At 36.9% G+C, this 27,174-nt stretch overlaps 3 protein-coding genes across 3 annotated transcripts; 2 read left to right on the forward strand and 1 right to left on the reverse strand.

Annotated features, from left to right (window-relative positions):
• Positions 1 to 14,063: 14,063 nt before the first annotated feature.
• LOC131313733 (peroxidase 5-like) lies at positions 14,064 to 16,039 on the reverse strand. Its single transcript, XM_058342214.1, has 3 exons — positions 15,815 to 16,039; positions 14,915 to 15,263; positions 14,064 to 14,717 (listed from the first exon to the last, which is right to left on the reverse strand). Exons 1-3 carry the CDS (start codon positions 16,019 to 16,021, stop codon positions 14,155 to 14,157), a joined length of 1,119 nt encoding a protein of 372 aa, XP_058198197.1. The 5' UTR covers positions 16,022 to 16,039; the 3' UTR covers positions 14,064 to 14,154.
• Positions 16,040 to 22,180: 6,141 nt separating this feature from the next.
• On the forward strand, positions 22,181 to 23,526 carry LOC131313518 (NDR1/HIN1-like protein 2). Its single transcript, XM_058341861.1, has one exon. The coding sequence runs from the start codon at positions 22,336 to 22,338 to the stop codon at positions 23,014 to 23,016; it is 681 nt and encodes a 226-aa protein (XP_058197844.1). The 5' UTR covers positions 22,181 to 22,335; the 3' UTR covers positions 23,017 to 23,526.
• Positions 23,527 to 25,329: 1,803 nt separating this feature from the next.
• LOC131313614 (protein NDR1-like) lies at positions 25,330 to 26,168 on the forward strand. Its single transcript, XM_058342013.1, has one exon. The coding sequence runs from the start codon at positions 25,477 to 25,479 to the stop codon at positions 26,053 to 26,055; it is 579 nt and encodes a 192-aa protein (XP_058197996.1). The 5' UTR covers positions 25,330 to 25,476; the 3' UTR covers positions 26,056 to 26,168.
• The last annotated feature ends 1,006 nt before the right edge of the window (positions 26,169 to 27,174 follow it).

Raw genomic sequence — 27,174 nt, forward strand, 5'->3', positions numbered from 1 at the left:
TTAGACAAGCATAGCTATGTGACAGCTGAAAAAACAAGTTAACTAGCAAAATAGTACACTCCGTATTTTGCAATAGGAAATAATAAAAAAAATACATGCGGGAGTTCAAAGCAATCTATCTTACCAACGATTTGAATCATGACATGCAATCCCTCCATCTCTACTTGTCGAATCCTCATTCATATATAACACTTATAGTGCTTAACCACCGCTACGTACCTTAAATATTCCACGAGCTTTCTGTTTGTTTCCCGTACTCATTTTTGAAGGAGTACTTAAATGGGTTGACGAATATGATAAATTTTTAGAGATCTTCAATACGTCTAAAGAATCCATTGATCAATGAAGATCACACACATATTTATATCACCTTAGGCCAACCAACGTTGCTCAAGCGCATCTAAAATCGCTCGAGCACAATTTTCGAGTAGGACTTGCTTGACACGTCTCTCGACCTTCGCTTGAGTGACAAAAGTAGCTCAGGCGCATCCAAAGTCGCTTGATCAACTTTCGAAATGGACTAAAGCATGATAGGCTCGTTTCGTAAAAAACTCACACTCTTGTATTCCTTTTAACTTAATATAAGTTATGTTGTGGGTTTAAAAAAAAAAAAGCATGACAGGCTCGCATATATAGACTTAATAAAAGTTTGAATGGGGAAACTACCTTGTTTGATTTAACTCCCATCTCATCTTATTTTTCTTTCTGCACGTTTCTCAATACATTTTTCTTTCTATCTATCTCAACTCATTACCACTCAGGCAAAGTTGTAGGCTCTTGTAGCCTTTTATATCTACTTTCGAACTCAAGTTGAGTCATCTCATTCGGAAACCGAACGGAAAGATAATTTAAGATATAGTAATAGAAATATGGAAAGATATATAGATTAATTCTTTTCCACATAAACTTTAAACATGCTCTCTAAAAAATAAATAACAACTCGATAAATGAGACAAACGAGATTTTTACTTTTTTTTGGTCAAAATAGCAGGAGATCAATTGCATTTATAGGAAATAAGCATACATCAAACAACTAAAAAGGGTTAACCATCCCACCCAAATAGAAATAATAACCAAAAAGTCTAGATTCACAAGCTTGTTAACTCCAGAACCTCACAAACCAATACACGAGATTAAGTATGTGTTTTGCAAGTAAAATTGCCAACACACAAGAACTCGGCTTTTGGAGAGGCCTACGCATCCAATAACATTCGTTTTCTTAATTTGTACAACAGTTTATTGAAATGCAAGAGGAAGAATTCAAGGAAAGGTTCCATGCTCTTAGATGATTTGGAGGGAAAATTTGTCTAAGAGGAAGAAGCGTTCGAGGATGGTACGTGACTTTCTTTGGAATTTTAATTTTGAGGTTTGGCGGATTAGGTTGTGGTTTCTTGGTTTCGGCTTTATCCTTTGGTTTACTCTCTTTGAGTTTGGGTGTAATTTTTAGTCCTAGTTTGTTCAGGGGTCACTACAAGAAAAACGGAATTTGTCAACGGCCAAAAGTGTTGGCAAAGGTGTCGCAAAACGCTGTTATAGACCTTTGTGCCCTATACCAGTGCTTGAGTAAAGCGCTGGGGCACAACCGCCGCAATCACACTATCCCAGCGCTTTTTGTGGGCGTTGGTATAGATTAATTTTTACCAACGTTTTGTTTCCCAGTGCTTTAAAGCGCTGGCATAGCTCCTTTACCCAAAACCAAAATGCACGAGGCGGGAAGCACCTGTGCTGTTACCAGGTTTCGATCACTGGACCTTGCCCTCGCTGACACCTATGCATACCTTCTCCAACCACTAGACCAAACACCATTTTCGTTACATGACTTGAATTATTTAATATATCACATATGTTTAACATCTATTTTTTTGTTAACTATTAGGTAGATTATTATTATTGTAAAAAGGGTGAATCACTCCTCCCAGGAGAATTATTTTTTACGTTCTATGCTTTATTTTTGTTCCACTAACATTTTAAAAGCTTTATTTTAGTAGTTTTTATATTTGTATTTTACAGGATCTTCTCCCACCACTATCATTACGACCCCAAATAATGCATCTAATGAGAATATTACTTATTTTGATTGATGCAAAATTTTACGGGAATGATTTAATCAACAAGGACAACAAAATGAACAAATTGGATCATCGTGATTGTGTCGCGATCGAGACATTAAAGTATTAGATGCATTCCGACCCTCACCAAAGTCTTTATTTTTTTATTTGAACCGTCTATTTTTCACATTATGGAGTTCATCATTCTTACCAAGAATAAAGTTAATCGGGTATCATTACACACTTGATCCATCATTGTCACCAAAATTAAAGATCATTGGATATCGACGACCGTCTGATCGGACAACATTTGATGCATCCCTAGGCATTTAAATATTAGATCGCAACCCGACCCTCACAAGAGTTTTTATTTTTCGATCTGAACTGTCTGTCTTTTACACATTACGTAATTCATCAATCGTACCAAGAATGAAGTTGATTGGGTATCGCTACACATTTGATCGAATAGTATTAAAAAATGTATAACATATAGTAATATTATTAGATTTTGGTCGATCAATTTATTTTTTCATTGGGTCTACTCCCGCGCTTTTTCTTGGGCCGTTGGTAAATGGGGAGTCTATTCCAGCGCTTTTTCTAAACACTGGTAAATGAGGGGCCAATTCCAACGCTTTTGCTTGGGCGCTGGGAAAGGATCAGTCTATTCCAGCGCTTTTGGTTTGAGTGTTGGGAATTCCCCATTCTAGCAGCGGCTAAAAAAAGCGCTGGTATAAACCTCCTATTGTAGCGCTTTTTGCAAGCGCTGGTAAAAAAAGCGCTGGTGTTGATCAAATTTCTTGTAGTGGGTGTTAAGGAGGTTTTTGTGTGGTTTGTCGTTTTGGTTGGTTCCTTGCCTTTGATAAGCACCCAATAATGTAATGTAAGGTGCGCTAGTTATCTAGTTTTCTTCAATTTCGTCATTAATTTAGTTGTTTTTATTTACTTTTGTACGTAAGGTATGTTTTTAGTGATTTCAGGTAATCGTGTGAATAAGGCATGTTTTGACATCATGGATGGCCCGACTGCATCCAAGTACCTGAGGAACCAATGAAGACCCTGTCGGCCCTTGAAAATCTGTCTAAGTATGAAAAAATCACTTTTCAAAAAAATATCAATTTTCGAGATAAAAAATGACGGTAATTGATACTTGAATTTTTCTAAGATCAACTTCAAATTTGCAAGGTTTTATTCGAAGAGCAATGTCATATTTTGAGCCATTTCTTCGATAGAAAAATGTGTTGTTTCTTATTTTACACTAAAAGCTGGGGGTCAACATTTTGATTGGATTGAAATCTCAACATTTTGATAATGCCATTATTTTCAAATGGGGGGTACTTCCTTATTTTCATTAAATAAATTAAAGTAAAGAAAGTGTAAAAGAAATGTTTAAAGTGCAATCTTTACTTAAGTTTAGAGAATGGAAATAAGATGTTGTGAAAGCTATTGGGTGTTACGGAAGTTGATGGGAGCTGTGAAGCTGAAGCTGGATCTAAAGAGCTTGGTATCGGTACCTATTGTTTTCTTCTATCGGTACCGAGTGCATTAGCAGGACCTTAATGACAGCAGTTATCAAGCTCGGTACCGGTACCACCTAATCCATTCTATCGGTACCGAGGGCCTTCAGAGCAGAATCTTCAGAGCATCTTTGGGATATTCCGTGCGCAAACCTTGGAGAATATAAATACCCCGTTATGTTACCATTGCACGATTTGGACATAAATGTACCCATTTTTAGATCTATAATAGATTTACTTGCTTTCTGAATTGTTCTTCATTTCCAGCACTTTAATTCTAATTTTCTGCTTTAGTTAATTAGTTTTTTCTACTTTTGTTTTTATTAAAGATGTAACCGCTATTCCGATCTATCATTTAATCTAGTTTTCTTCTAGTGTTGTTATGTCATTATGTTTAGTAGATTTTTGTTTGCTCTTATCTTCATAGATATGTGTAAGTAGTTTTCCAAGGTTAGGTCATAGAATGATTAGCACCTCATGACTCTAGTAAAATTACGTTTTTACCATAAAGTTTGAATCTTTGGTTCGAAAATTGATGTGGGGTTCAGGTTTGTTTGTCAAATTGCTAAGGTGTTAACCTCCATGATCATGTGTACGTAAGAGCATCGCTTACTTACCACACATGATACTTGGAGCTCTGTCGCTCGAGGCGTTTGCTAAATAAATTCTAGAGCTAGCTTGATAATCAAACCATTCTATCTTCCGGGTTAAGAACCTTAGTTGAGTATCTTAAACCGCGTATTTGGGTGAGAAATATAATTGGACTTGAGTCGTGGGTGTTAATTATTCCTAGACTTAACCTGCTTTTTATCTAGTTTATTCGCTTTTAATTTAGCCTTTTTACTTTCCACCGCATACATAAAATAAAGTTGGCTGTCTAAAAGCCGAAAGCCCTTTCTTACATCTACAAATCCAACCAAGTCGTATTAATTTTTCCCTTGGGTACGATCCCGGTCTTCCGGATTATTATGTTTCAATTGGACGCTTATATTCTACGCTTGGAGTGATCTTATTTGATATATCGACGAACGAAACAGCCTTCCTTTTAGTTTGATTTTCGGGTGGCATTTTCGCCAGTGTGCTCGCGATTCGTTAAATCCTTATACAGAGTAACTGCTGGTCTTGAATTTTATCTGTGGCTGTGATCAAGTATATATCTATCCATCCATATTACATGCCAAAAGTGTGGAAAATGAAATGCTGATCAACCAAAATAGTTTGCAGTACAAATAGAGATTAAAATTTCCTGATAAAACAAAAATGAAGAATAATCCAGACTTTGGACGTATTACTATAGAACCCGGGTCGTTTTCACTTTTCACCATATTCGGGATATCCCATTCAAATGATGGACCACACCTATTGGCCGGGTCTCCTATCCTTTGTGGTTACTCTTCCTTAGTACTGTTTCATTTTACGTCGTCTAGCTAGAGTTTTATTCCGGTTTACGCCATATATATATATATATCAAGGGCTTGATCCGAACAGTTTTTTACTGAACGGTTCAAATAAAAACTGCTCAAATCAAGCATTTCCTAGTCATTTTTTTGGCTAATTTATCGCGGGCACTCTTAAAATCACATTCTGTACACATTGAACGGTTCGGATTATAAAAATTTGATCGGAAACTATGAAATTGAGATTTAAGGTGTTTTTTTAGGTGTTTTTTTGGATGTCCCTTGAACCGCCCCGTGTGTATATATATAGGTTGAATGTTGTTTGTGTGGGCCTAATATATTCTTGAACTAGGCTTTTCTCTTATTAAAATAAATTTTCAAAAATTGATTTCTACACTACCCTAATTGCTGCAAACACTATTTTTTCTTTTGTCTTTTTTGTCTTTTAGCAGATGAATTTACAAAATAGTCCCTGTAATTTTTAAAAGGTATGTGCATGCAAGGACTGTTCCGTAAATTCAACCGCTAAATTAAAAGACAAAAAAAGAGAGGAGTGTTTGCATCAATCACTACAAGAAAAAGTGGTTTTGTCGACGCTTTTTTTAGCGGCGTTTCAAAAACGCCGGCATAGGTGACTTTTCCTAGCGTTTTTGGAAAAACGTCGCCAAAAAGGATATTTTTACTCATTAATCAATCTCGACGTTTTTCAAAAAATGCCACCAAATATCTTTGTCGACGTTTTTTAAACGCCAGAAACCTAAGCCGACATTGGCGTCCCCGGCATTTGCAAAAATGCCGCTAAAACTTTTTCCGGCGTTTTTCGGGTCTTTTCTGACTTTTTTCAAACGCCGGTATATGCAATTATTTTTGTAGTGAATTAGGGGAATGTAGAAATCAATTTCTTAAATTTTAGACAACCTAACGGTTGATGAGCTCAATTTTCAATTCTAATAGTGGGAGAGAGATCTCTATGGCGATCTTGTCCATCCATGAGTCCAATCCAAAATTATGTGATAAAAGAAGCCAATGCAACTTTTTTTTTTTTTGAAAGGCAAGCCAATGCAACTTTAAGAATATCATTTTCAGGTACAACATATACTAAGTATTTGATTTCATCAAGATCTTGGAAGTTCGAATCTCAAGAAAGCCAAACATTTCAAACATTGGGATCACTGAAGAGTTTGTTCGATCGTGAAATTTGGGACCCCGGTATTAATCAAGCTGTGCGCAAACTGGTTCGAACATCTATATTAAAAATTAAAAATCAGTAATTTTTGTGATTATCATCCTTTTGTCGCCTTAAAGTTTTGTGGTAATCTATAGTTGTGTCACTCAGCATAATTAAATACTGAAATATGCATTTTAAAAGCACAAGAAATACAATGAGGCCGACCATCCCATCGATGACGAATCACCCTAAAGCCCATACTTTATAATTGTGTGGGTGCATATCCCACCGCTGGATTTTTGTTTTGTTGATGATAGTAACCATGCAATGAACAACGAAAACGTTGACACCTCCCTTGCGTTGAGATCCACACACACTACATCATCATTGTGTGCGGACTCCATACTTAATGTGAGAGAATTTGTGGTTGTTGTTTTTGGCAAATCATGCTGCACGATCTTTAGTGTTCTATTAATTGTGATTCACGAAAATAATCTTTGGCCTTTTTGTTGGAAGGTTTGCCTGCAAGTTACGTAAAATACATTGGCAGAGAGAGAGAGAGAGGGAGAGAGAGAGAGAGAGGGGTATAATTACCTCTTCCACTAAAACCAAACAATGATGTGAGAGAACTAGTTTTTGGAGAACTTTTCCTTTCTTGTGCATTTTGGAAAAGTTGTGTTTCTAATTTTGGTACAAAAAATAATTTAAAAAAAAAAAAAAAACTTGAAAGAGCTCCTTAGAGCATGTCCTAATTTTGCACAGTTCGCTGGTTATATATGTGCACAAAGACTACTAGGGACGTGCTAGGCCCCTTCCAATAAGGGATCCTTTCTTGAGTTAAGTTAAGGATCTCTTCCTTTCAGATCGAATTTTGATGACCTGAACCGTTCAATGTGTTCAGAATGTGATCTTAGGAGTACTCGCAAGAATTCTGCTCAAAATATGACGGTAAGTGCTTGATTCAAACAACTTTTCATAAAGCTTGACAGGAACTGTTCTATGCAAAAAAAAAAAGTTTGGATCAAACATTTTCTGGTTATATTTTGAGCCGATTTCTCTTGGATACCTTTAAAAACATATATATTTTAAACAAATTGAACGGTTTGGATTATCAAAATATGATCCAGAAGACTCCAAACTATGAGGTTTTTAACTTAGGTCCTCATTTTAAGGTCATTATTAGAAGCTCATTGCCAATTGTGCCTAGTTCAAGATGATTAGTTAACAAAATTTGTCTAGGGACCTATTTGGCTAGCCTAGAGATTCTTAAAGCTGATCATTTCGAATTTTGATTTTCAGAATGATCACCATATATGTATTTTTGGAAAAATCTACATTACACACCCCTTAAAATGGTGTATCATATACACTTATTTTATGGTTCATTCATAACATTTTAGTATGTTTCGTAACTTTTGTTCTAAAATTCACAACCTTTCAGCAGTACGATTCGTAACATTTTTATTATGATTCATAATATTTTGGTGTATCTTGTAACCTTTATACGATTCGTAACTTTTTAGCAATACGATTCATTATATATTCTCTATAATTCATAACATTTTAGGGGTGCTAATGATACACACCAAAATAAGAGGTGTGTATTGTAGTCTTTCCTCCCCTTTTTTTTATTACTATATTTCCTTTAGGAATTAAAACATATATGCGCGCATTTGGTTAGACCTGGTAGCTTTTTCTGTTTGCATAATCAAGAAGTAATTATTTAGATATGATTTGATCTCACCAAATGCAATTGCTGGTTGAACAGTACTTGGTGGCCTTAATTAGGAGCTTGTTGGATCAAAAGAGTGATTATGCATATCTAGGAGGCAAAGATATTTTAATAAATACATAGTTGAAAAATCAACAATAGATTGGTACAGGCACTAGGATAAGTACATAGATGATGAGTTCATTTCCTGCGTGGTCAGCCTTGATAACCTAGAAAAGAGAACTTGATATCGGTGCGGTGCCGATCAACACCCCCTATACTTAAGACATAATATTTGTGGAGAAAAGTATATGGAGCTCAAGCGAATTAACAATTTCTAGTACGATAAATGAGATAGACTGTAGCCCAAGGGCCCAAAATTGATTCAACGGCTTTAATTTACTCTAGATTGTCATTTAAGTGGTTAAGGGCATTGAAATCCGTTTATGTAAGGAGGGCCTATATATGAACTTCGGATAGGCCCCTTAATCTCAGGGACTGCAATGGTAATAAAAATTAAAAAAATGAACATAAAAAGGAGATACCGATTTTTATGAACAGAATGAAGCCTTGAAACAAAGCGATCGATAAAAAGTACTCCCTCCGTTCCGGTTTGTTTGTCCACTTTTTGATTTTTTGAGAGCGTTTGACCTCTTAAAGAATTGACTATAATTTTCAATTTGTAATATTTTTAATATGCAATATGGATCTTGTTTGATAGATTTCAATTAGTTTTATTATACAAAATCTTCAAAATCATAAAAAACATTATAAAATATAAGATATAAGTATATTTTTGTAAAACACGTATTTCGACAATTGGACAAACAAATTGAGACGGAGGGAGTACTGATTTGTCGACAGTTCTTACTGCAACCACATTGCTCAAACCTCGTTTTCTTCAAAAACAAGGTCAATACAGGCTTGGCTTCTTCCTTTTCCGCAACTAATGGATTTGCAGGCGCAAGTATTAAGTTGTGCGACCCCTGCGTTACCCGATTCAGCTGCAATTCAGCAAAACAAAATTTGCAAAATTGTTAGACAATAAATTAATTAAAGGAAAAACAATGGTGAGCTTCTTATTGGAGGTACGGAAGTCGGTAGTTGTACATGCAGCAAGGAGAAGAATTAAAAAGGAAGAACAACTCACCATATTTAGCGTGGCAGAAGAACAATTTATTGGGAAAGGTGAGTTGAGTCCTGATCTGATACCATATCAAAGCAAAAATTTTAGTATTCTCAACTTGGAAATAGAAACAGTGAAGCATAGAAAGAACTCGATCCCAGCCACTATTTTTGCTTATCGACGAATTGCAACTTTTGCTTATCGATCCAAAAATAACTTTAAAACATGACGTTATAGAAACACCACTTGGATCTATCGTTTTTTTTTTTTAATCAGTGAAATTCAGTATTGTCAAAATAGTCAGTTTGTTGACTTCTTTGCATTTGAATAAGTATACACAAATTCAGGAGTAACAAATTAACACCCGTAATAATCAAAATCTTTTTATTCGATCCAATTAAGTTTGGCCAAATACTATACAGCCTAGGCAAAAGTAAGAAAAGAGTGTTTTGCAAGGGTGGTCCTTGAGAGAAGAGCTTAGCAAGATAGGGTAAGGACCTGTTCTTGCCCCTGTTTTCAAGTAACAAAACATTAGAGCCTAGAGGTTAACCACATATATATTATTTCTTTTTTTTGTCGTAGAAAGTCCAAATATGGTAAAGTCCTTCCACGTACGCATGTGTACATTGAGAGAGAGAGAGAGAGAGAGAGAGAGAGAGAGAGAGAGAGAGAGAGAGAGAGAGAGAGAGAGAGAGAGAGAGAGAGTCTTTTATCGGTTTCTCTATCCATCAATAGCACCCCCCCTACCCTAAATAAAGGAAAAAGAATGTCAAAGAATGTGTGCCCGCTTATTAAACATCAAAATCTAAGTAATACGACAAAAATGTTCGTGAGTGTTGATATATATATATAGATTACCACCAGTTTCATTCACAAGATGAAGTGACTACTTCTAGGCGCAATCGGATTAGTTTGGTGGACTAGTTTTTGCAGCGAATTGGACATGTCAATTTTGGAAAAATCAACATCAAAACCAGTTGAACTAGCTATAAATTAATTTGACCCAAGGGAATGGAATGGAATCAAACCAGGCATGCTTCGATTGGACCAGGAATATAACACCAAGTAAACAGGGAACAGTTATCCAACAAATTAAAAAAGGTGCAAACAAAATTTATGATGCATAATGCAATATGCGAAAGCAGGGAATACAAAAAGAATTTTCATTTGACCAAAAAAAGAGAGAAGAAAGCAGCGAAAAAAGTACTAAAAAGTACTTTTGTGGATGGAGAGAGCCAAATGCTACACTAGTGTATTAAATATAATGCGAAAGCAGGGAAAACAAAAAGAATTTTCATTTGACGAAAAAGAGAGAGAAGAAAGCAGCGAAAAAAGTACTAAAAAGTACTTTTGTGGATGGAGAGAGCCAAATGCTACACTAGTGTATTACATATAACCGAAAGGGAATGGTGTTCGATTAAGGGTTTTTGGTGTAAAAATATTTTGAAAGTTTATTTTTTTAAACAGTAAAAGTAAAATCTAACTTCACAAATATGAAAGTCAAGCCGATCGCAAGCAATGGAAATACCGACCAAAATCAATCAGGTTGGTTTGGTTTGGTTTGATTGAGTTGGATCCATCGCTTTAGCATAATAAATAGTAGTATGGCTAAATTAGTGATCAATGATCAGGACTCGATGGCCAACTCTTACGAGCAGTGTTATGAACAGATCTATGGCTTGAGACACGTATTCGTGTCTAAAGCATTTGTGACTAATAATGTTAGAAGGAAAAAAGTAAGGTTTTGTTAACGAATGCCCCTAAGCATACGATAAACACTGTATATTCTCCTTCATTCATTTTTTTTGTATGAGAAGTCTAAGAGCCCGTTCCAGAAAACAAATAAGAACTTATTTTTTGTCCAATAATAAGAGTTGTTCCAAAAAAATAAGGAGGTCGTACTTATTTTTTCAAAATTTACATAGGTACCAATTGGCGTTGGGGAGGGAAATCGTAGCGACGGCCTCTCCGGGCCGTATCCGGCCACCAGACGGCCAATCCGAGCCGTCCAAAAATTCTAAAAAAAAAATCGAGAGGGCCAACGGGGGAATCAACGGCATCCGAGGTGTGTAGGGTGTTTGATCCGAGCACCCCTTTTCCGTGTAGGGTGCTTGATCATATATACAAGGAAAAGTGGTGCTCGGATCAAGCACCTTACACACCTCGGATGCCATTGATTCCCACGTAGGCCCCCCACGTTTTTTTTTTTAGAATTTTTGGACAGCTCGGATCGGCCGTCTGGCAGCCGAAAACGGCCCAGTGCGGCCGCCGGTATGATTTTCCTCCGCCGGCACCCATTATCATAGCAACATTCTTATTTTTTGTATAAGGCAACTTCAAGCTCAAAAATCATGTGTTTACACAAATAATTTTCCTACCACTATCGATCTTGTTTGATAGATCTCATTGAGATCTTTAATACGGTGCAAAAAAATTGAATTTTTTTGCACATTTACATTATTTTTGAGTTTGAAAATGTGAAATGAATTTTTTATTTGAATTTTGTGGAATGACCCTTCTTATTTTTGAATGAGAAGTGGCAAAATAAGTACTTATTTTTTAAGAAGGTTTCCGGAACGGAGCCTAAGTTTCAAACACTAGCTACAAACTCTTCATTTATTGTTTTTGAAAAGATCAACTCTCTTTTTTTTTTTTGGACAGAAATAACCCAATCAAACATACATTTTCCCTCCCAAAAAACTTTCGGCTTCCCTCATTCCCTCCCAAAAGTAATTGATTTCTCTGTCCCATTCAAATGAACCACCAGTGGGTGAAGGCTTGGATAAAACTGGCCGGGTAGGTTTGTGTAGTCAACTACTTTTTCCTTTTTCCCTCCACAGTTCATTTGGCTCCCTCCATTTTTTGCCAGTAAAAACAGAGAAAAACATGGCTGGAGAGTTTGTTGATTTGGCCAGAGAAAAAACATTGTGGACTTTGCAAGCATATATCTCTACCAGTCCGGAGAAGGAGAACGCTACATTCTCAAATCGAGCAAATAAAAGGGAAAAAATGACTTCAACGTACAACTGTAGAGTTGAACCCTGTTTTTTGTTTGAAATATTAGATTAAAGTTTTCGGAAGAATCATACATGATTTTGGATGTTAATTTCAATCTTATGAAGGTTCTAAGTATTGAATATATATCTGATGAGTTTTTTAGTTTTTCAAATAATTTTCGATACTGGTCAGAGTGCATGGAAGGTGAAAAGGAATCAATCCGTTAAAAAAAAAAAAAAAAATTCCCATTCAAAAAAAGGTGAAAAGGAATCCATTAATTTTGGGAGGGGATGAGGGAAGCTGAAAGTTTTTGGAGGGAAGGTGTGTATTTGATTGGGGGTATTTCTGTCCAAAACGAAAAAAGTTGATCCATTCAAAAATAATAACCGAAGAGTTTATGGCTAGTGTTTGAAACTTAGATTTTCCATACAAAAACAAATAAATGAAGGATAATATATAAGTGTTTATCATATGCTGAGGGGACATACATTAACAAACCCCAAAAAAGTATTTTGTTATTATACTGTGTTTGGACGAGTTTTTGAGAAATTTTGTATGAGAGTAATGATTAAAAGTAGGAGTAATGAGTAGAGAGAGAGATAGAGAGAGAAATGAGAATAATAAATAGAGATAGGTGTAATGAGTGAAAAATAATGATTGAAAGTATGAATAATAAGTATTTTTTGATTTGGAAATTTTTTTCAAAAAGGAAAACAAACAAGGCATTATAATGCACTTTGTTTTCATTAAAGTCTTGCAGGGCATTAATACAAACAGTCCTGCTATCTGCAGAGACAATTTACAGAGAACCACGCAAAGACAAACACGTTTGGCTCCATTTCGGATCTCGAAAAAATCTAGAAAAATATCCATAAATTTTTGAATATTATTTTATGGGGCTCTGTAAAAAATCAGCTCCAGCGAATATCGGTACGTATTACTTTTGGATTCGTAGGGGCGAAACTGATTTTTCTAGATTTTTTTAGGACCCGAAATGGGGTCAAACGCGTTTTTCTCTGCGTGGTTCTCTGTAAATCGTCTCTGCTCTTAGAATTTTTGTAATACAAAACAACGTGGGTTTAGCGGATTAAGCTCCGCGATTTCAAAACCCCTACTCTTCAGTCTTCATCCCAATCACATTAATCTATTTACAAATGAAGCCAGATACAATTATTATTGTTTATTTTGACAGCATTTTCCCACGATATGAAGATGATTTTTCTATTAGAAAGTCAACTGCAAACATGGTTTGGGTCACCAGCTGTATCGAGTGCTAATTAGAGTTGCAGCTAACTTGTAAAATGTGCTCTATAAAATAGACCATTAAACTTGATGCCCATTTATTGGGTTTACACCACGTACCCTCCCGCCGGTTCGACCGCCCCGTTGCCTAGCGGCACCCGTTCCCGTGTCTTCTCGGAGTAAGTTAGAAGCGTTAGATATCTAGCGATTGACTGGAAAGAGAGGCTAGAGTTGTGAAGGCAGTTCACCGTGGGGTTTTCAGTTCAGTTGTTCAACTTCACCCGTATGAAATGGGTTAAAAGTTAAAACAATCCCTGGGAAACAGAGGAACGGGGCGCTCTTGACTATTCCCATATGAGATACCTTTCAGACCAAAAGAGGAAGAAAAAAAAACCAAGTTGTCTTTGCAGCCATATTAAGTGATTAACTTCTTTACAGTGGGGTACAAACGTGGGGTTTGCACTGCCATGAGTAGACCCCATCGACAATTTATCACAGTTATAATCTGAACCTCATCTTGTAGGACCCGCAAAATAGTATATATATGCAAAACATTAGTTTGACCCGACATCGATAGGCATATCAAAAATTAAATTTTGGCTCATAAAATCGACTGCCTGGATCATTTAACTTGAAAACTATTGACAGAATCTAGGCCGTCGATTTTATAAACCAAAATTCAGTTTTTGATATGCCTATCGATATTGTCGGGTTAAGCTAATTTTTTGCATAAACACACTGCTACAGACCTTATAAGATGAACAACTCATATTATTGCGACAAACTGTCGATGGAGCCCACACACCCCAACCGTAAAGAAGTTAATCTCCTTTTCCAATTGTTGCTATAAATTCAACAAGTAAAGAAAAAAGTAACTTCATTATGTGTGTTACTACTAAAAGAATCCACATATAATCAAAAGAATTTCTTTGTAATTTTTTCATAGCTCAACTAAAATCTTGGAGCCGGCGCTGGACTTGGGTTTTTCACTGGAGCTGCCACTGGACTTGGGGGACTTGGGTTATTCACTGGAGGAGCAGGTGGACTTGGGTTATTCACTGGAGCTGCCGCTGGACTTGGGTTATTCACTACTCTGCAATTGAGCCTGATTTCCCCCACTTCTCCAGCAGGTAAAACCTCCTCGGTAGTCATTTTAATCATCGCCTTGGCGAATTTCTTTCGCCAAGTATCGGGTTTTGCAATGTAATCTATTACCATCGCTAGAGTAGTCGCATTGAACGCTAGCTCTTGATCCAGCTGAAGCACTGCTTTCTTATTAAGCAGTCCTTGGTAGAAACTGTTGGTTAGCAGAAAGGGTGCGGTTGTATTTTGATTTATGTTCACCTTAGGATCCGCACTTACGTTAGTGTTCGTTTCCAATGATATTGGACAGTTACTCATGAGGAATTGAAGGGTGCCTGGATCCATGGTTGGATCAGCCTCGCCGGTTCCTAGAAAGTTGTAGAGGCGGTCCAAGAAAAAGCCGCAATGAGCGAACCCCATCGAATGACCACCTAAAAAAAAAAAAAAACAGATCAATAGAGAAATATTACCTCCAAACAAGTCTGCAAAAGATTAATGCCAAGAGCATCTCTACAACTTTGTCAAAATAGCTCAAGCTAATGGAGATGCTCTAAATAAGAAGGCATTTTATTTGATTTTCGGTGTTATGTGCCTTATCTAGCAACGTAAGTTGAAGTATGTTTCTTACCAAGCAGGGTAATCATGTCATCCAAAGTATAACCCTTGGCCTGGAAAGACTGCAAAGCTTGTTCAATAGAGAAAGAAGGCCCAGGCATATTAACTTCTTCCAATTTGGAAATAGTCCCATCTAGTCGCCCCGTTAGTAGATCATAAGCCGATGCTCCGGTAAAGTTACAGCCTTCCCGTACTGCCATTGCCAGTATATCTGCACATGAAACAATCCCTGGGCATTGCGCCTCTACTGCTGCTTTGATTGTGTCGATCTCGTCGAATCCTCTCAAGGTAAGATTCGGAGGAGCCTCTTTTTCTGCTGTGTTGTCAGCTGTGCTGTCTATGAGAACAGATCCATCACATCCCTGCAATGTGAATCAAATTAAAATGTTATTGTAATTCGATACAAACAGAATTTTTCCACAACCATTTCATGTAGTACACTATGATCTTTTGTTTTTCATTTTTCGAAACGAAACACCCATCATTGTAGCTCATATAATTACCAGAAAAAAAAAAAAACCCACGGAAAACTCATTTGCTGTTTTTTTTGGTATGAAATTCCTAACTGTGTCCGATTTTGTGTATCCGATTATAGCACTTAATCTGTTCTGGAGTCCAATTTTGTTCATCGCTCATAGATGGTGACCAAAACCTTATGTCATGATGAATTTTTAACCACTTGTAAGGAAGGCAAAACAAAATCCATGCACATTGAAGTAACTCTCAAATCCCCATACTACGAATTATCGGAACCATTTGATTAAAAGGTCATGATTTATGCTTAATGTACTTTTGGTAAACTTGTATATGCATGTCTTTACCGAAAAACATATGTATATGCAGCCAGCGTAAGGCAGAACGAAGAAAAGGGAAAGAGAGAATGTTGTTGGAAGAGGCTGCTGAGAGCACTTACTCGAGTCCAACAGTCATGAAATTGTAGACGGAGCAAACCAGCCGGCAGAGTTGGATCTGCGGCAAAAAGCTGCCGCGATACAGTGTGGACAATAGCCTCCGCGAGTGGGCATGAATTTCGGTAGAAATGTATTTCTAGCTGGCATACCGTTCTGTTTACTAGTAGTGTTAGTGTTAGCATTAGAACAGCCAAGAGAAAAGCTTCCATTCGGGAGAAATGTTCAGCTCTTTCTGGGGGAACTGGTCGGTGCAAGATATGGAGTACCGAGCTCTTATATCACATTCCAACGCAGTAATAATTGGGGAAGCTGGATCCAGTTTGCTGGGTCCGAATACCGAATTTTAGAGGCAAAAAAAAAAAAAAACAATTGAAGGAAGGTTGAAGAGTAATGTTGTTAATTAAAATAACTATATATATTCGTTCATCGGTTTCAGATTCTTTAGAATGCTGTGTACAAAACTAGAGGATTTTCTGGGGATTTAATTCTCGAATTTTACGTGCACATGGGTTGCATGGATTGGCGTGAACCGCGTCAAGGACAGTGCTGCAGAGAGTTTATAAAAAGTTTAAGTGATTCCCATATGGTGCATTGAGAACCAGTACATGTATTATGCCCGCTACTGTTCTAAACAGAGAGGTGCTGACTGCTGCGTTTGGTTCCGCAGTTATCTGGGGAGCACTTTCTATGTGGAAAATATTTTCCCTTCATTCAATAGTTCACATATGTTTGTTATTTTTGACCGGCAAAAGATTAACAACGAATCTGTAACATAGATTGAGGAAACAGATTGGTCCGGATGATTACTACACCCTTGTAGTGATCACTTGCTTACTACAAGATCTCTGGGTCCGGTTTGCGACGGCTAGGGGTGGTGGGTGGTCATTGGCAGTCTCAGAGCCATTGCACCCCCAGATTTTGATAAATTTCTTTGAGGACCCATATGCATTTGGGTATTAACAAATACTAGTAGCATTTAGCGACTCAAAATAATTAAGTTTGTAGGTAAGCCTCTTCACAAGTAGAATAATTTTATCCTTCAAAAGCTAGATGCTTGTTTTAGATGTCTCACCTTGGTACAATTCTTCGTCTGGACTCTGCCACAGTGGATGGTGGTGGTGGTGGTGGTGGATGTGCATGAATAGTATAGAAGTGGAGGTATGATGGTAGCGCTTATTTTAAAATCGTTGTGCACCCTTAAAAAGTAAAGGGAAAGTTACGCCAAAATCAACTCATTTTCGGTTAATAGACAAAAATAGTTTTCATTGACGCTTATTTTATATTGCACCAAACATGATAAAATATTCTCTTCAGAAAATTTATTCTGCTTTAAAAAAAAAAAAAAACTAATTTTCTCTTGAGCTTTAGGTTTAGCATTCCTCATAAAATTTAGTCAAACATTAAAAGGATAGAAGAAAACCCATGTGAGATCTTCATAACTTGCACATTCAGTTGGACCGGAGTCGTAAATCTACATGTTTTATAATTAAATATTGATTATGGAAAATCAATAGTCAACTAAGGAAAGTAGCGCTTCGAGAAGCGTTGCCAGTTTGGAGCATTACGAAGTGGAATGTGAAATTAGGTTCTTTCCGGAACATCTTTTTAAAAAAAAAAAATTTATTTTATTCTTATTTAATTTTTTTTTTGTACTTATTAATTTTGCGCCGGGGTGTTTTGGGCTTTATCTTGGATATTTTAAAAAATATTTGGGTAAAAGTCATATTTTTTTTAGGGAAAAAAAATCGAAATGATCCCTGTAGTTTAGTATTTGTATCAACTTGGTCCCTGCAGTTTGAATTGGCTCGATTTACACTCTGTAGTTTCTATTTTGTTCTAACTTGGTCCAATTACTAACTGTCGTTAGCCTCCGTTAACCCTAGACACAAATGGGTCCCTTTTCTAGTGAATTACCGAACCCTTTCTTCTCTAACTTTGCAAACCTAAAGCTTTTTCCTAAAAAGCAAAACGAAATCATTTTTTTCTAAAAATCGAGTTTTCTGGCCCATGTTCTTTTTTCTAAAATACTTGAATTATTCTTCCAATATTCAAGAGGTGACCAGGCACACCTAAACTCTACGCGGTGGAGACTCTAAGTTATTTTCTAAACCTCTTTTGTATCTCAAACTATGGCCGGACCTGATTCTCCTTTGCCCAGAGATATGTAGGCAGCTTGATGAAAGCTCGGTCCCTTTTTAAAATAAAACCCACTTCATTTTCTAAAATTCAAACCTTTTTTAAAAATATTCGAACACCTTTTATAGAACACAAAATTTCTCATTTTTCCTTTCTTTTCAAGAACCATGTCGCAATCCATAGGAATCGAATCACTTATTCAGGCCCTAATCCCTCTCACTCCTTTCCCTGAAGGCGAACGAGACACGTTTTGGTTGAAATTAAAATCTCAGACGTGACAAATGGAGAATGGAAGCCGTGAAAAAAGAGAGAGAAGGGAACAATGAGGCTCTATGTTTTGGTTCAGAGGTATATTTGGATAAGAGGAGAATGACAGATTATGGTTTTAACCCTAGAAAAGGGGTTCATTCGTGTTTGGGGTTAACGGAGTCTAACGGTAGTTAGTAATTGGACCAAGTTGAAACAAAATGAAAATTACAGAGTGTAAATCGAGTCAATTCAAACTGCAGAGACCAAGTTGACATAAATACTAAACTACAAGGACCATTTTGATTTTTTTTCCCTTGTTTTTATTTTTTCAGTTCGTCTTGACAATACAAATCAATAATTCAAAAAAGTTAGGCGCAAAATCAAAAAGCACAGGGGAAAAAATGAATAAGGACAAAACAAGAAAAAGTCTAAAAATCTTAACGGAACTTAGCCTAATTAACACTTAATTAATTAGTGATTTTAAAGGAATTTCAAATTTTACCCCCAGGTTACAAGGTTCAGGGTACCAATTCTACCATTGAGATATATTTGTACTACCTAGACAGGTCACCACATTGAGCCCTGCCTCAGAATATACAACGTACAGGCCACGGCCTTTAGAGATCAAACTCATTGTTTTTGTCCAATGTTAATTAGTACTACATTTACTGAAATTCTGTCGAATACGGGGTTGTCGAACGATCGAAACAGCTCCGTACTGAAATTGAAAATTGTTATCGCCAATTAGAAACGAATTTATGTGGTTTGGGTTGAAACTTGTAAAGCACCACGCGCAAAGAAATCATTCTGGCCGGATGAGCCAGATAGAATGGGTTCTCCGCCAGCGCTTTTCGTGGGTTTTCTTCACATATTTTTTTGGATAATTCAAATTGTACATTTTGTAGGGTCTGTAAAATAATGTATATATGCAAAAGAATAATTTGTCCGGACATAGATAAGTATATCAAAAGTTGAGTTCTAGACGAAAAAATGGACGGCCTGGATCTGTCAACTGTTTTTTAAGTTAATAAACTGTCCACAGCCGTTCATTTTTTCGCCCAAAAACTCAACTTTTAACATACCTATTGATGTCCAGACAAACTGTCCACAGATGAACGGTTTGGATTACCCCGTAAAATACGCGAAGACAGTGAGGTCATTAGTTCAACTTCTATGGTGAGGGAGTTAACACCCTTTGTGACGAGAAGGGTCCTGTTGGGATGGGTTTGGGGAAACATAGATTCTTAAATGATAAACACTTTGTTTGGTTTACATTTAAGAAAATTATTTTTGATGTAATGAATGATAATGAGTGGAGAGAGATAGAATGATAGATTTATTGAAAATAGTGCGGAGAGTAAAAAGTTACTCTAAAAAATGAGAACCAAGCGGAATGAAAATCATTAATGAAAGAAGAAAGTACAGTGAGCTTAGAACATCCATTTAACTCATTAGAAAATCAAATACTAACGCTCCTAAAGGCCTCTTTCTCAACGAAAAGCCCAAACCCGGTGGGAAGGAGCCCAGTACTAATAAACAGGCCGGACCCTTCAATCCTAGCCGTCCATCTCTTCTTCCCCACATGTAGATTAAAAAATAAACATATTATCAAACATTTATTCAAGAATTACGTTAACTCTACTAGCTCTATTAACCAGTTATATATACAAAAATTTTAATATATATCATAATTATTCTCGACAACAGTACATAAGATGTTATAATTATTCTCGGCAAGATTTTATATTTTGGCCAAGCAAGATTAAACCAACGCATAAATACATTAGTAATACTTTGAGTCGGGAATTTTTGAGTAGGTTCACATGGATTTTTTAGAGCACGATACCAATATCAATAGATTATTATTTTTCTCTCTGTTTTTCTAATTTTTCATTAAGAATGTGTACCTTGTTTTAGCACTTAAAACAGAATAAATTTATCACTTAAAGCTGAATGAATTAAGTAATAAGTGATTAAGTAGATTTGGTAATCACATTTTACATTACTTTAAAAGATTAAATGTCTCCAGGGTCGGCCCAATGAGAAGGCCCAAGAGGCCGCCGCCTTGGGCCTCCACATTTTGGGCAAAATATGGGACACCCTTTCCTAGATAAGTATATATATTTTATGTGTGCAATTATAATACAAAATCCTTTGGTGGTTCAATGGTAAAGTGTTTGCTCTTTCACATAAGATGCCTAAGTTCAAATCCTAGTAGGCTACTTTTTTGTAGTGTCTTTTTGCCAAAAAAATTTCCTCCTATCATACAAATTAGGGCTGCGGTAATTCAAACCTGAGTCCACTGAATATTATTGCAACCGTACAAGCCATTAAGGCCGAAATTATCATGTTCAATAGTATGAATGAAAACTATATATAGAAACGTATTTTTGTTTATTGTTTTTAAATTAGATAAAAGTAAAGTAGCTTTGAGTTACTTAATCCTAACTGAATCCATGAGTGCATTCAACCATTACCAACTTCCACCACTACCCTCCACGCTGCCACCACTATCATTGTCATCATCACTACCACCACTCCCCACCATTTTGCCTTATCACCACCCCCATCATTCCCATCGCCGTCGAAACTACCACTCCACCACTAATACAAATACTCAGTCGTCGTCACTATCATCGCCACCACAGCTACCACCATAACCTCCACAACCACTACATAACCACTCCACCATTACCAACATTCCACCATCGCCAATCCACCACCACTACCACGACCATTCCACCAACACTAGCACTCCACCACCGCCAATAATATATCCACCACTGCCACTACCACTGCCACCACAATCACCACTCTATCGTCTCGCCATCACAATCATTACTCCACTACTACCAAAAATACATGGTGACGAGTAATGAAATTAAAAGAGAATCACTATAACTAATTGAACCAGTGGAAGAGCCACTCAAGGCCCACTGGTGGCACAGACCCCCACTGCAATTTTTTTCCCGTTTCAGTTTCAGTTTTTTTTTTTTGAAATTTTTTTGTTTTAGTTTCAGTTGAATCAATTGCTGCTTATATAGTTGAGCTAATTAGTTCACACAACTACACGCATGTCAAAGATATTTTGTTCAATAAATGAAAATAGTCAATAACTAGGTCCCACTTCAATATTCAAAGTTATTTTTTAATGTTTTAACCTCTTAAAAGTTTATGTAAAAATATATCTCAATTAGACATCCATAAATACTTAATCACACTATCTAATTTTTTTGTTGCAAGATCATGTTATTCGATCAAATACTCAACAAAATGAGAATGGACCTGCTTGAATTGTTACAAAAAGAAGCCTCACAAAATGATATTTTTGATCATCGAAGTAAAAAATCATGCATGCATGAACTTTACAAAAAGTTCATGCATGATTTTTCAGAACACATTTATCTTGAAGCAAATGTGTCTCATCCAGTGTACGGACTTTACATTCATTTTAAAATAAATGTGAAAAAATATTTATCTCAATTGTAAATTAGTTTACGTCGAATCAGTCAAAGGACCGAATAAAACCATCTTAGCATATTAGCTTATTCTACTAGAACACAGAGGACATGTAGTAATTATATCCAGTTTTTTAAATAAAAAGTCATCTCTCTTTAGATCCCCTCAAGCCCAAATCATAGCTTGGCTTTGCAAATAACCATCAGAAATTAAAACGTTGCAAAAGTAAAAGCAATTTTCTCATATTCAATATAACACACACGAGGAAATCTTCTTAACTGCTCCGCCGTTAATATATAGTTATTCATGAAGTATCGAGATCGTTCAAAAGTGTTTTGAACAGCCGCGATTTACCACTGTTGTTAAGAGTTTACGCATTCACGGCTAGGCCGTGAATAAGTTTCCCTCTAACACATATATGCATTTTAGTTAGACTTCGTATATATTCTTCCATGCAATGTAGGCAAGCTATACACCTCCCTATGTACAGGAAACTATAGAGAACACTCATTCCTTTCTTTCCCCATCCAAAGGGTCAAAGTGATCACGTTGTAGCCTTTTTTCCTTTCTTTCCCCCCCTTCTAAAATCATAATAAAACCCCCACACCAAAGGGCTCTCTGTTCATCGATCAATCTTAACTCTAACATTACTCCAATATTCTCTCTCCCAAAAAAAAAAATGCACTCGCAAGATCAAGTACCGGTTCATATAAACCACCAAGAGGACCGCCAATTCAGACGGCACCACACGCGCCACTACTACATGCAGCGCGTGCAAGAAAGCCTTGCCAAAAGGGTCTCCAAATTAATATGCGGGGTCTTTCTCACCTTGCTTCTCATCGTGGGCGTCATCGTGTTCATCACGTGGCTCAGCTTACGCCCGCACAGGCCCAGGTTCCACGTCAGCGACTTTTCGATCCCGGCCCTGGCCCTGGCCCAGCCGAGCGGGTTCGAAGACGCCCAGGTGATCTTCAACGTGACGGACCGCAACCCGAACCAGCACATCGGGATTTACTACGAGGCAATGCAGGTGACCCTGTACTATCAGGACCAAGGCATTGGCGGGACCTCCCTGCTGTTCCCGTTCTACCAAGGGTCGAAAAATACAACGGTGCTTTACGGCGTGCTGAGTGGGGCCACGTTGACGGTGAATAACGGGCGTTGGACGGAGTTCCAGAAGGACAAGGCACAGGGGGTGGTGGTCTTCCGTCTTCAGTTAACGTCGACCATCCGGTTCAAGGTGACCACGTGGAAAAGCAAGCGCCACAAGATGCATGCCAACTGTGATGTCGGGGTGGGCCCTGATGGTTCGATTTTGGCAATTTACAGAGATAAGAGATGCCCAGTTTATTTTTCGTAACGAAAGTGTTAGGGTACATAAAAGAAATACATGAAAGTATTCATGAAAGATATATGAACGGATCAGATTCACAATCCAGATTCACATCAGTGTAAATTTGGACCGTTCATGTGTCTTCCATGAACGTTTTCATGTATTTGTTTCACGCACTATATCAACCCTCTTCACGTAATGATTGTTAAGAGCTTAACACTGGGCTTGCCAGAGCTCGAGGTACAACTGCTTTTATAGTCTTTGAAGATCTTTGAATTATTAATTTACGAGACCTCTTCTACTTTTGTACCCTTGTAATAGTGCAAAAAAAGAAAAGGAGCTCATCTTTCATCTTCGTTTTAGACCTAGAAAAATCAGGACCGGCTTTGTAATTGTTTAATTGTTGTACATTGTACAATAATTTGTTTAATTGTTGTTAATGATGCATTGTCTAAGGATTTATAATTCACTTGGCTCTGCAGTTTGAAAAACAAAACATGCAAGCTGAAGGAATCTCCTTGTGACACTTTTTCCTTATTTATTTGCCTTTTATCCTTATGATGAAGCTGTGCCTAATCAGAAAGCATGTTAATAAAGGGGTAATTATTTCAAACAAAACATATATAGTGGATTTCCACCGCATATTGTTCACTTTTTGCTTGACTTTTCAGATACGTTGGAAGTTACGATTTCGGGGTGGAAAACAAAAAAACAAAATCGGATTAATATGGAAAATAAAATAAAATTAATAAGTGTTCATTTTTTTTTTTATCAGAATAAGTGTTCATTTGTTGCTTCACTTCTAAGCTATGTTAGAAAGTGAACTCAATGCATACAATCACAATCCAAAAGTGAAGTAGGGTTGGCATGGGTTGTGATTGGGTGCATTAAGTTCACTTTCTAACATTTCTAGTGGGGCTCTTTAACGCCAGAAATGAGCCACATCAGCCGATTTGTGAGGGAAATTGATGGAAGCTAAAGGCAGGTGCCTCAATTTGGTGACTTTGAAAGTCCAGATGTTTAATTGAAATAAAGGGAAGTTCAAGTGTTTCGGTGACATTGGAGTAAAAATTCAGGTGTCATTTTAAAATTTTCCCAAACAAAAATGAAAACAAAGTAATATGAAAATAAAATTTTTTTAAAAAAGTAACTTACTGTTGATTTTGCAAAGAAAATGAATAGATACTTTTTTTCAGAAAGTAGTTATTTCACTTTCCAACTCAAATACTAGTACTCCCTCCGTCTCTTTTTTTGTGTCCAGTATTTCATTTTAGGCTGTCCCTTAATAAGTGTCCATTTCGTAAAGTTATGGGGGTAAAAGTTGGTGTATTGTCTATTTTGTCCTTAAAAGTAGATTTTATTTTGAAAAGTTGGTGAGTAAAAGTGTAATGATGATGGGTAAGTAGGGAAAGTGGAGGAAAAAGTTGATGTGAAAGGTGTAATGATGATGTCTTTTTAATAAGTTGGAGTTACGAAGCAGGACACTTAAAAAGGGACGGAGGGAGTAGTATTTTTCCTTTACACCACAACGAAAACTCTAGAGAAACCAACGGGAACCACCAACGGCCACGCGGGGTCCACTCTGGACCTCGTGCGGATGATCCAAACCGTTCAAAATATTTTTTTAAAAAAACCGAGTGGGTCTCGTGAAAAATCAACTCAATCCGAATTTGTGAAAAAAATAGAAGATTGGATCGAACATCTACACATATCGGATTGAGCTGATTTTTCATAAGCCCACTTGGTTTTTTTTTGAACAGTTCGGATAATCTGTGCAGGCCTGAAGTGGGTCCCGGGTGGCCGTCGATAACTCTTGTCTGTTCTCGTAGCAGGGTTCACACCAAAAAACCCAAAACTAAACTCTAACCAGGCTATGGGTACTGACCAAATTGGTCAGATTGCGAAACCAACTCTAGGATCCCACACAAATAATCTGTTCCATTGACAAAGTTTACAATATTTTTTGGTAGCTTCGTAAAACATAAGTTTAGATAATTGTAAGTCCTTAATCCAATCATCTTATTTCCATTTAGAATACAAGATCTCAAATTTTGAATATTAAAAAATTGGATCTAGCACTTTTACTTATCCGATTGAGCTGATATTTTATAGCAATACTAGATTACATATTTTAAAATTCATCCACGAATCGGATTATTTGAATTGGACCCCAGGTTTACCAATTTGGTCTGTACCCATAGCATTTTTGAAACTCAAACTGAGAAGGCATTTTCAAATGTAAGTACATCTGGATAAGATTATATACTTAAGAGAAAGAACATTTCGTTTCAATAAAAAGCTGGCCACCATCCCATACTTCCAAAATAAAAGGACAAAAAAAAACAGCCTTTTGGGACACCAAAAGACACAAACCAATGCTTATTAGCACCCCTTAACCTCCTAAACCATGCTCCAGAAACATAATTCCCCTGCTTTGCCAATCTCTTAACCCTTCATTTCACCAAAAAAAAAAAAAAAACCAAACAAATGATTCGCAGAAGCACCTCAAAAACACCTATTGCAATCTACTGTTGGTGTTTCCAAGTTGTTCTAGTCTTGGTTTTGGCCTCAGTAGCAGCATGGGTAAGCCTAATACCCAAAAGTCCCTCCTTCGCCATTTCCGATTTCCGAATTCCAGCCTCCAACGGAACGAATTCTTCGGTTTCTCATCGCGGTGAAGTCGTCACGAACACTTCCCTCAGCTTCAATCTAACAATCTCAAACCCCAACAAAGGTACGGGAATTCAATACAGTGACATCCACATCACATTGTATTACAAAGGTGCTAGAATTGGTACGAGGCCTGTTATTCCCGGTTTCTATCAATCCCATAAGAAGAGTGTTTCTTGCAGCGTGCTAGTAAACGCCGGTCGACAGTTTTGGAGAGGGGTTGGCAACGGGAATATTGTGGTTTTGAGGGCGGGCTTGGAGACTGGAGTTAGATACCGGATTTTACGATGGAAGACGGAGAAGCACCGGATGGATTTCGAAGCATTTGTGATTATAGATCGACAGGGGAGGATAGATGGGGAGAAGACTATAAACCTACATCGCATACCAAGTTGACAGAAAAGTGTGGAAATTAAGGTTTTTTTTTAGTTTTCCCTTATTTTGAGTTGATTATGTGTTTTTTCTTCTACAAGCCGAATATGAATACCAAGAGTTTCAATGTTGAAAAATTTGAGGAACTATCTTCCAAAACAACCAGGGAGGGAGGGGGGCTGCTGCACCCCATTTTGGGGCCCACCCCGATCTCGTTCCGATAATCTGAATCGTTCACTTTGTAGAGCTCGTCGAGTAGAACAACTATGAAAAAAATCAGCTTAATTGGATATCATTAAGTACCTGATCGGAACCTTTTTATCTTAAAAAGAATGGATCCGAAACACTGGATCAAATCCACTGTAACCCATGGACTGAGAGTTATATGGGCTCCGATCAGGTACTTAATGATATCCAATTAAGCTGATTTTTTGCATAATTGTTCTACTCAACAAGCTTTACAAAGTGAACGATTCAGATCATCGGAGCGAGAGCCCCCCCCACAACCAAGTGTGTATAGAGTTCAAGTAGCTTTACCCACTTTTGTAAGAGAGAAATGCTAAGTACAAAGAAAATAAACAAAGAAAAAACCCTTAAAGTGTACATAAACGGCTTAAATTTACTGTGCAGTGAATCTAAGCCGTTCATGTACACTTTAAGAGTCTTTTCTTTGCCTATTTTCTTTGTCCCTAGCACAGCCCTTTCTGACAAATGCAGGAGCTTGTCGGAAATCTTATAGCTACCATCTTTATAGGGTAGTGATTTTGCCACATTCTTTTTTGATAATACCACACCCTGCAAGTGTATTTTTTGGTGCAAAAATACAATTGCAGGGTATGGCATTATCAAAAAATGATGTGACAAAATCATTTCCCTCTTTAAATTACATCTTGGTTGGTTTGGGTGATTGAAGCTTCCTTGCACTTATCTTACAGTTCGGATTATAAAAAGGTGTTTTTTTTTTATGTCTCTTGAACCGCCATGTATATGTGTGTGTGTGTGTATATATATATATATATATATATATATATATATATATATATATATATATTTGGATGATGAATTTGTGAAGAGATTCATTAATTAGGAAGAGCAAAATGGCACTCTACTCAATTTATATGCAACTTATCACTTACATTTTCT

The sequence above is a fragment of the Rhododendron vialii genome, chromosome 13a, assembly GCF_030253575.1.
Source record: "Rhododendron vialii isolate Sample 1 chromosome 13a, ASM3025357v1".
NCBI classification, from domain to species: Eukaryota; Viridiplantae; Streptophyta; class Magnoliopsida; order Ericales; family Ericaceae; genus Rhododendron; species Rhododendron vialii.

Bases quoted from the DNA above. Each gene is read 5' to 3' on its own strand.
- LOC131313614 (XM_058342013.1), top strand. From the start codon at position 25,477: ATGATTCGCAGAAGCACCTCAAAAACACCTATTGCAATCTACTGTTGG.
- LOC131313733 (XM_058342214.1), bottom strand. From the start codon at position 16,021: ATGGAAGCTTTTCTCTTGGCTGTTCTAATGCTAACACTAACACTACTA. The intron at 15,264-15,814 runs GTAAGTGCTCTC...TTCACATTGCAG, and splicing joins TTCATGACTGTTGGACTCGA to GGATGTGATGGATCTGTTCT. The intron at 14,718-14,914 runs GTAAGAAACATA...TTTTTTTTTTAG, and splicing joins TGACATGATTACCCTGCTTG to GTGGTCATTCGATGGGGTTC.
- LOC131313518 (XM_058341861.1), top strand. From the start codon at position 22,336: ATGCACTCGCAAGATCAAGTACCGGTTCATATAAACCACCAAGAGGAC.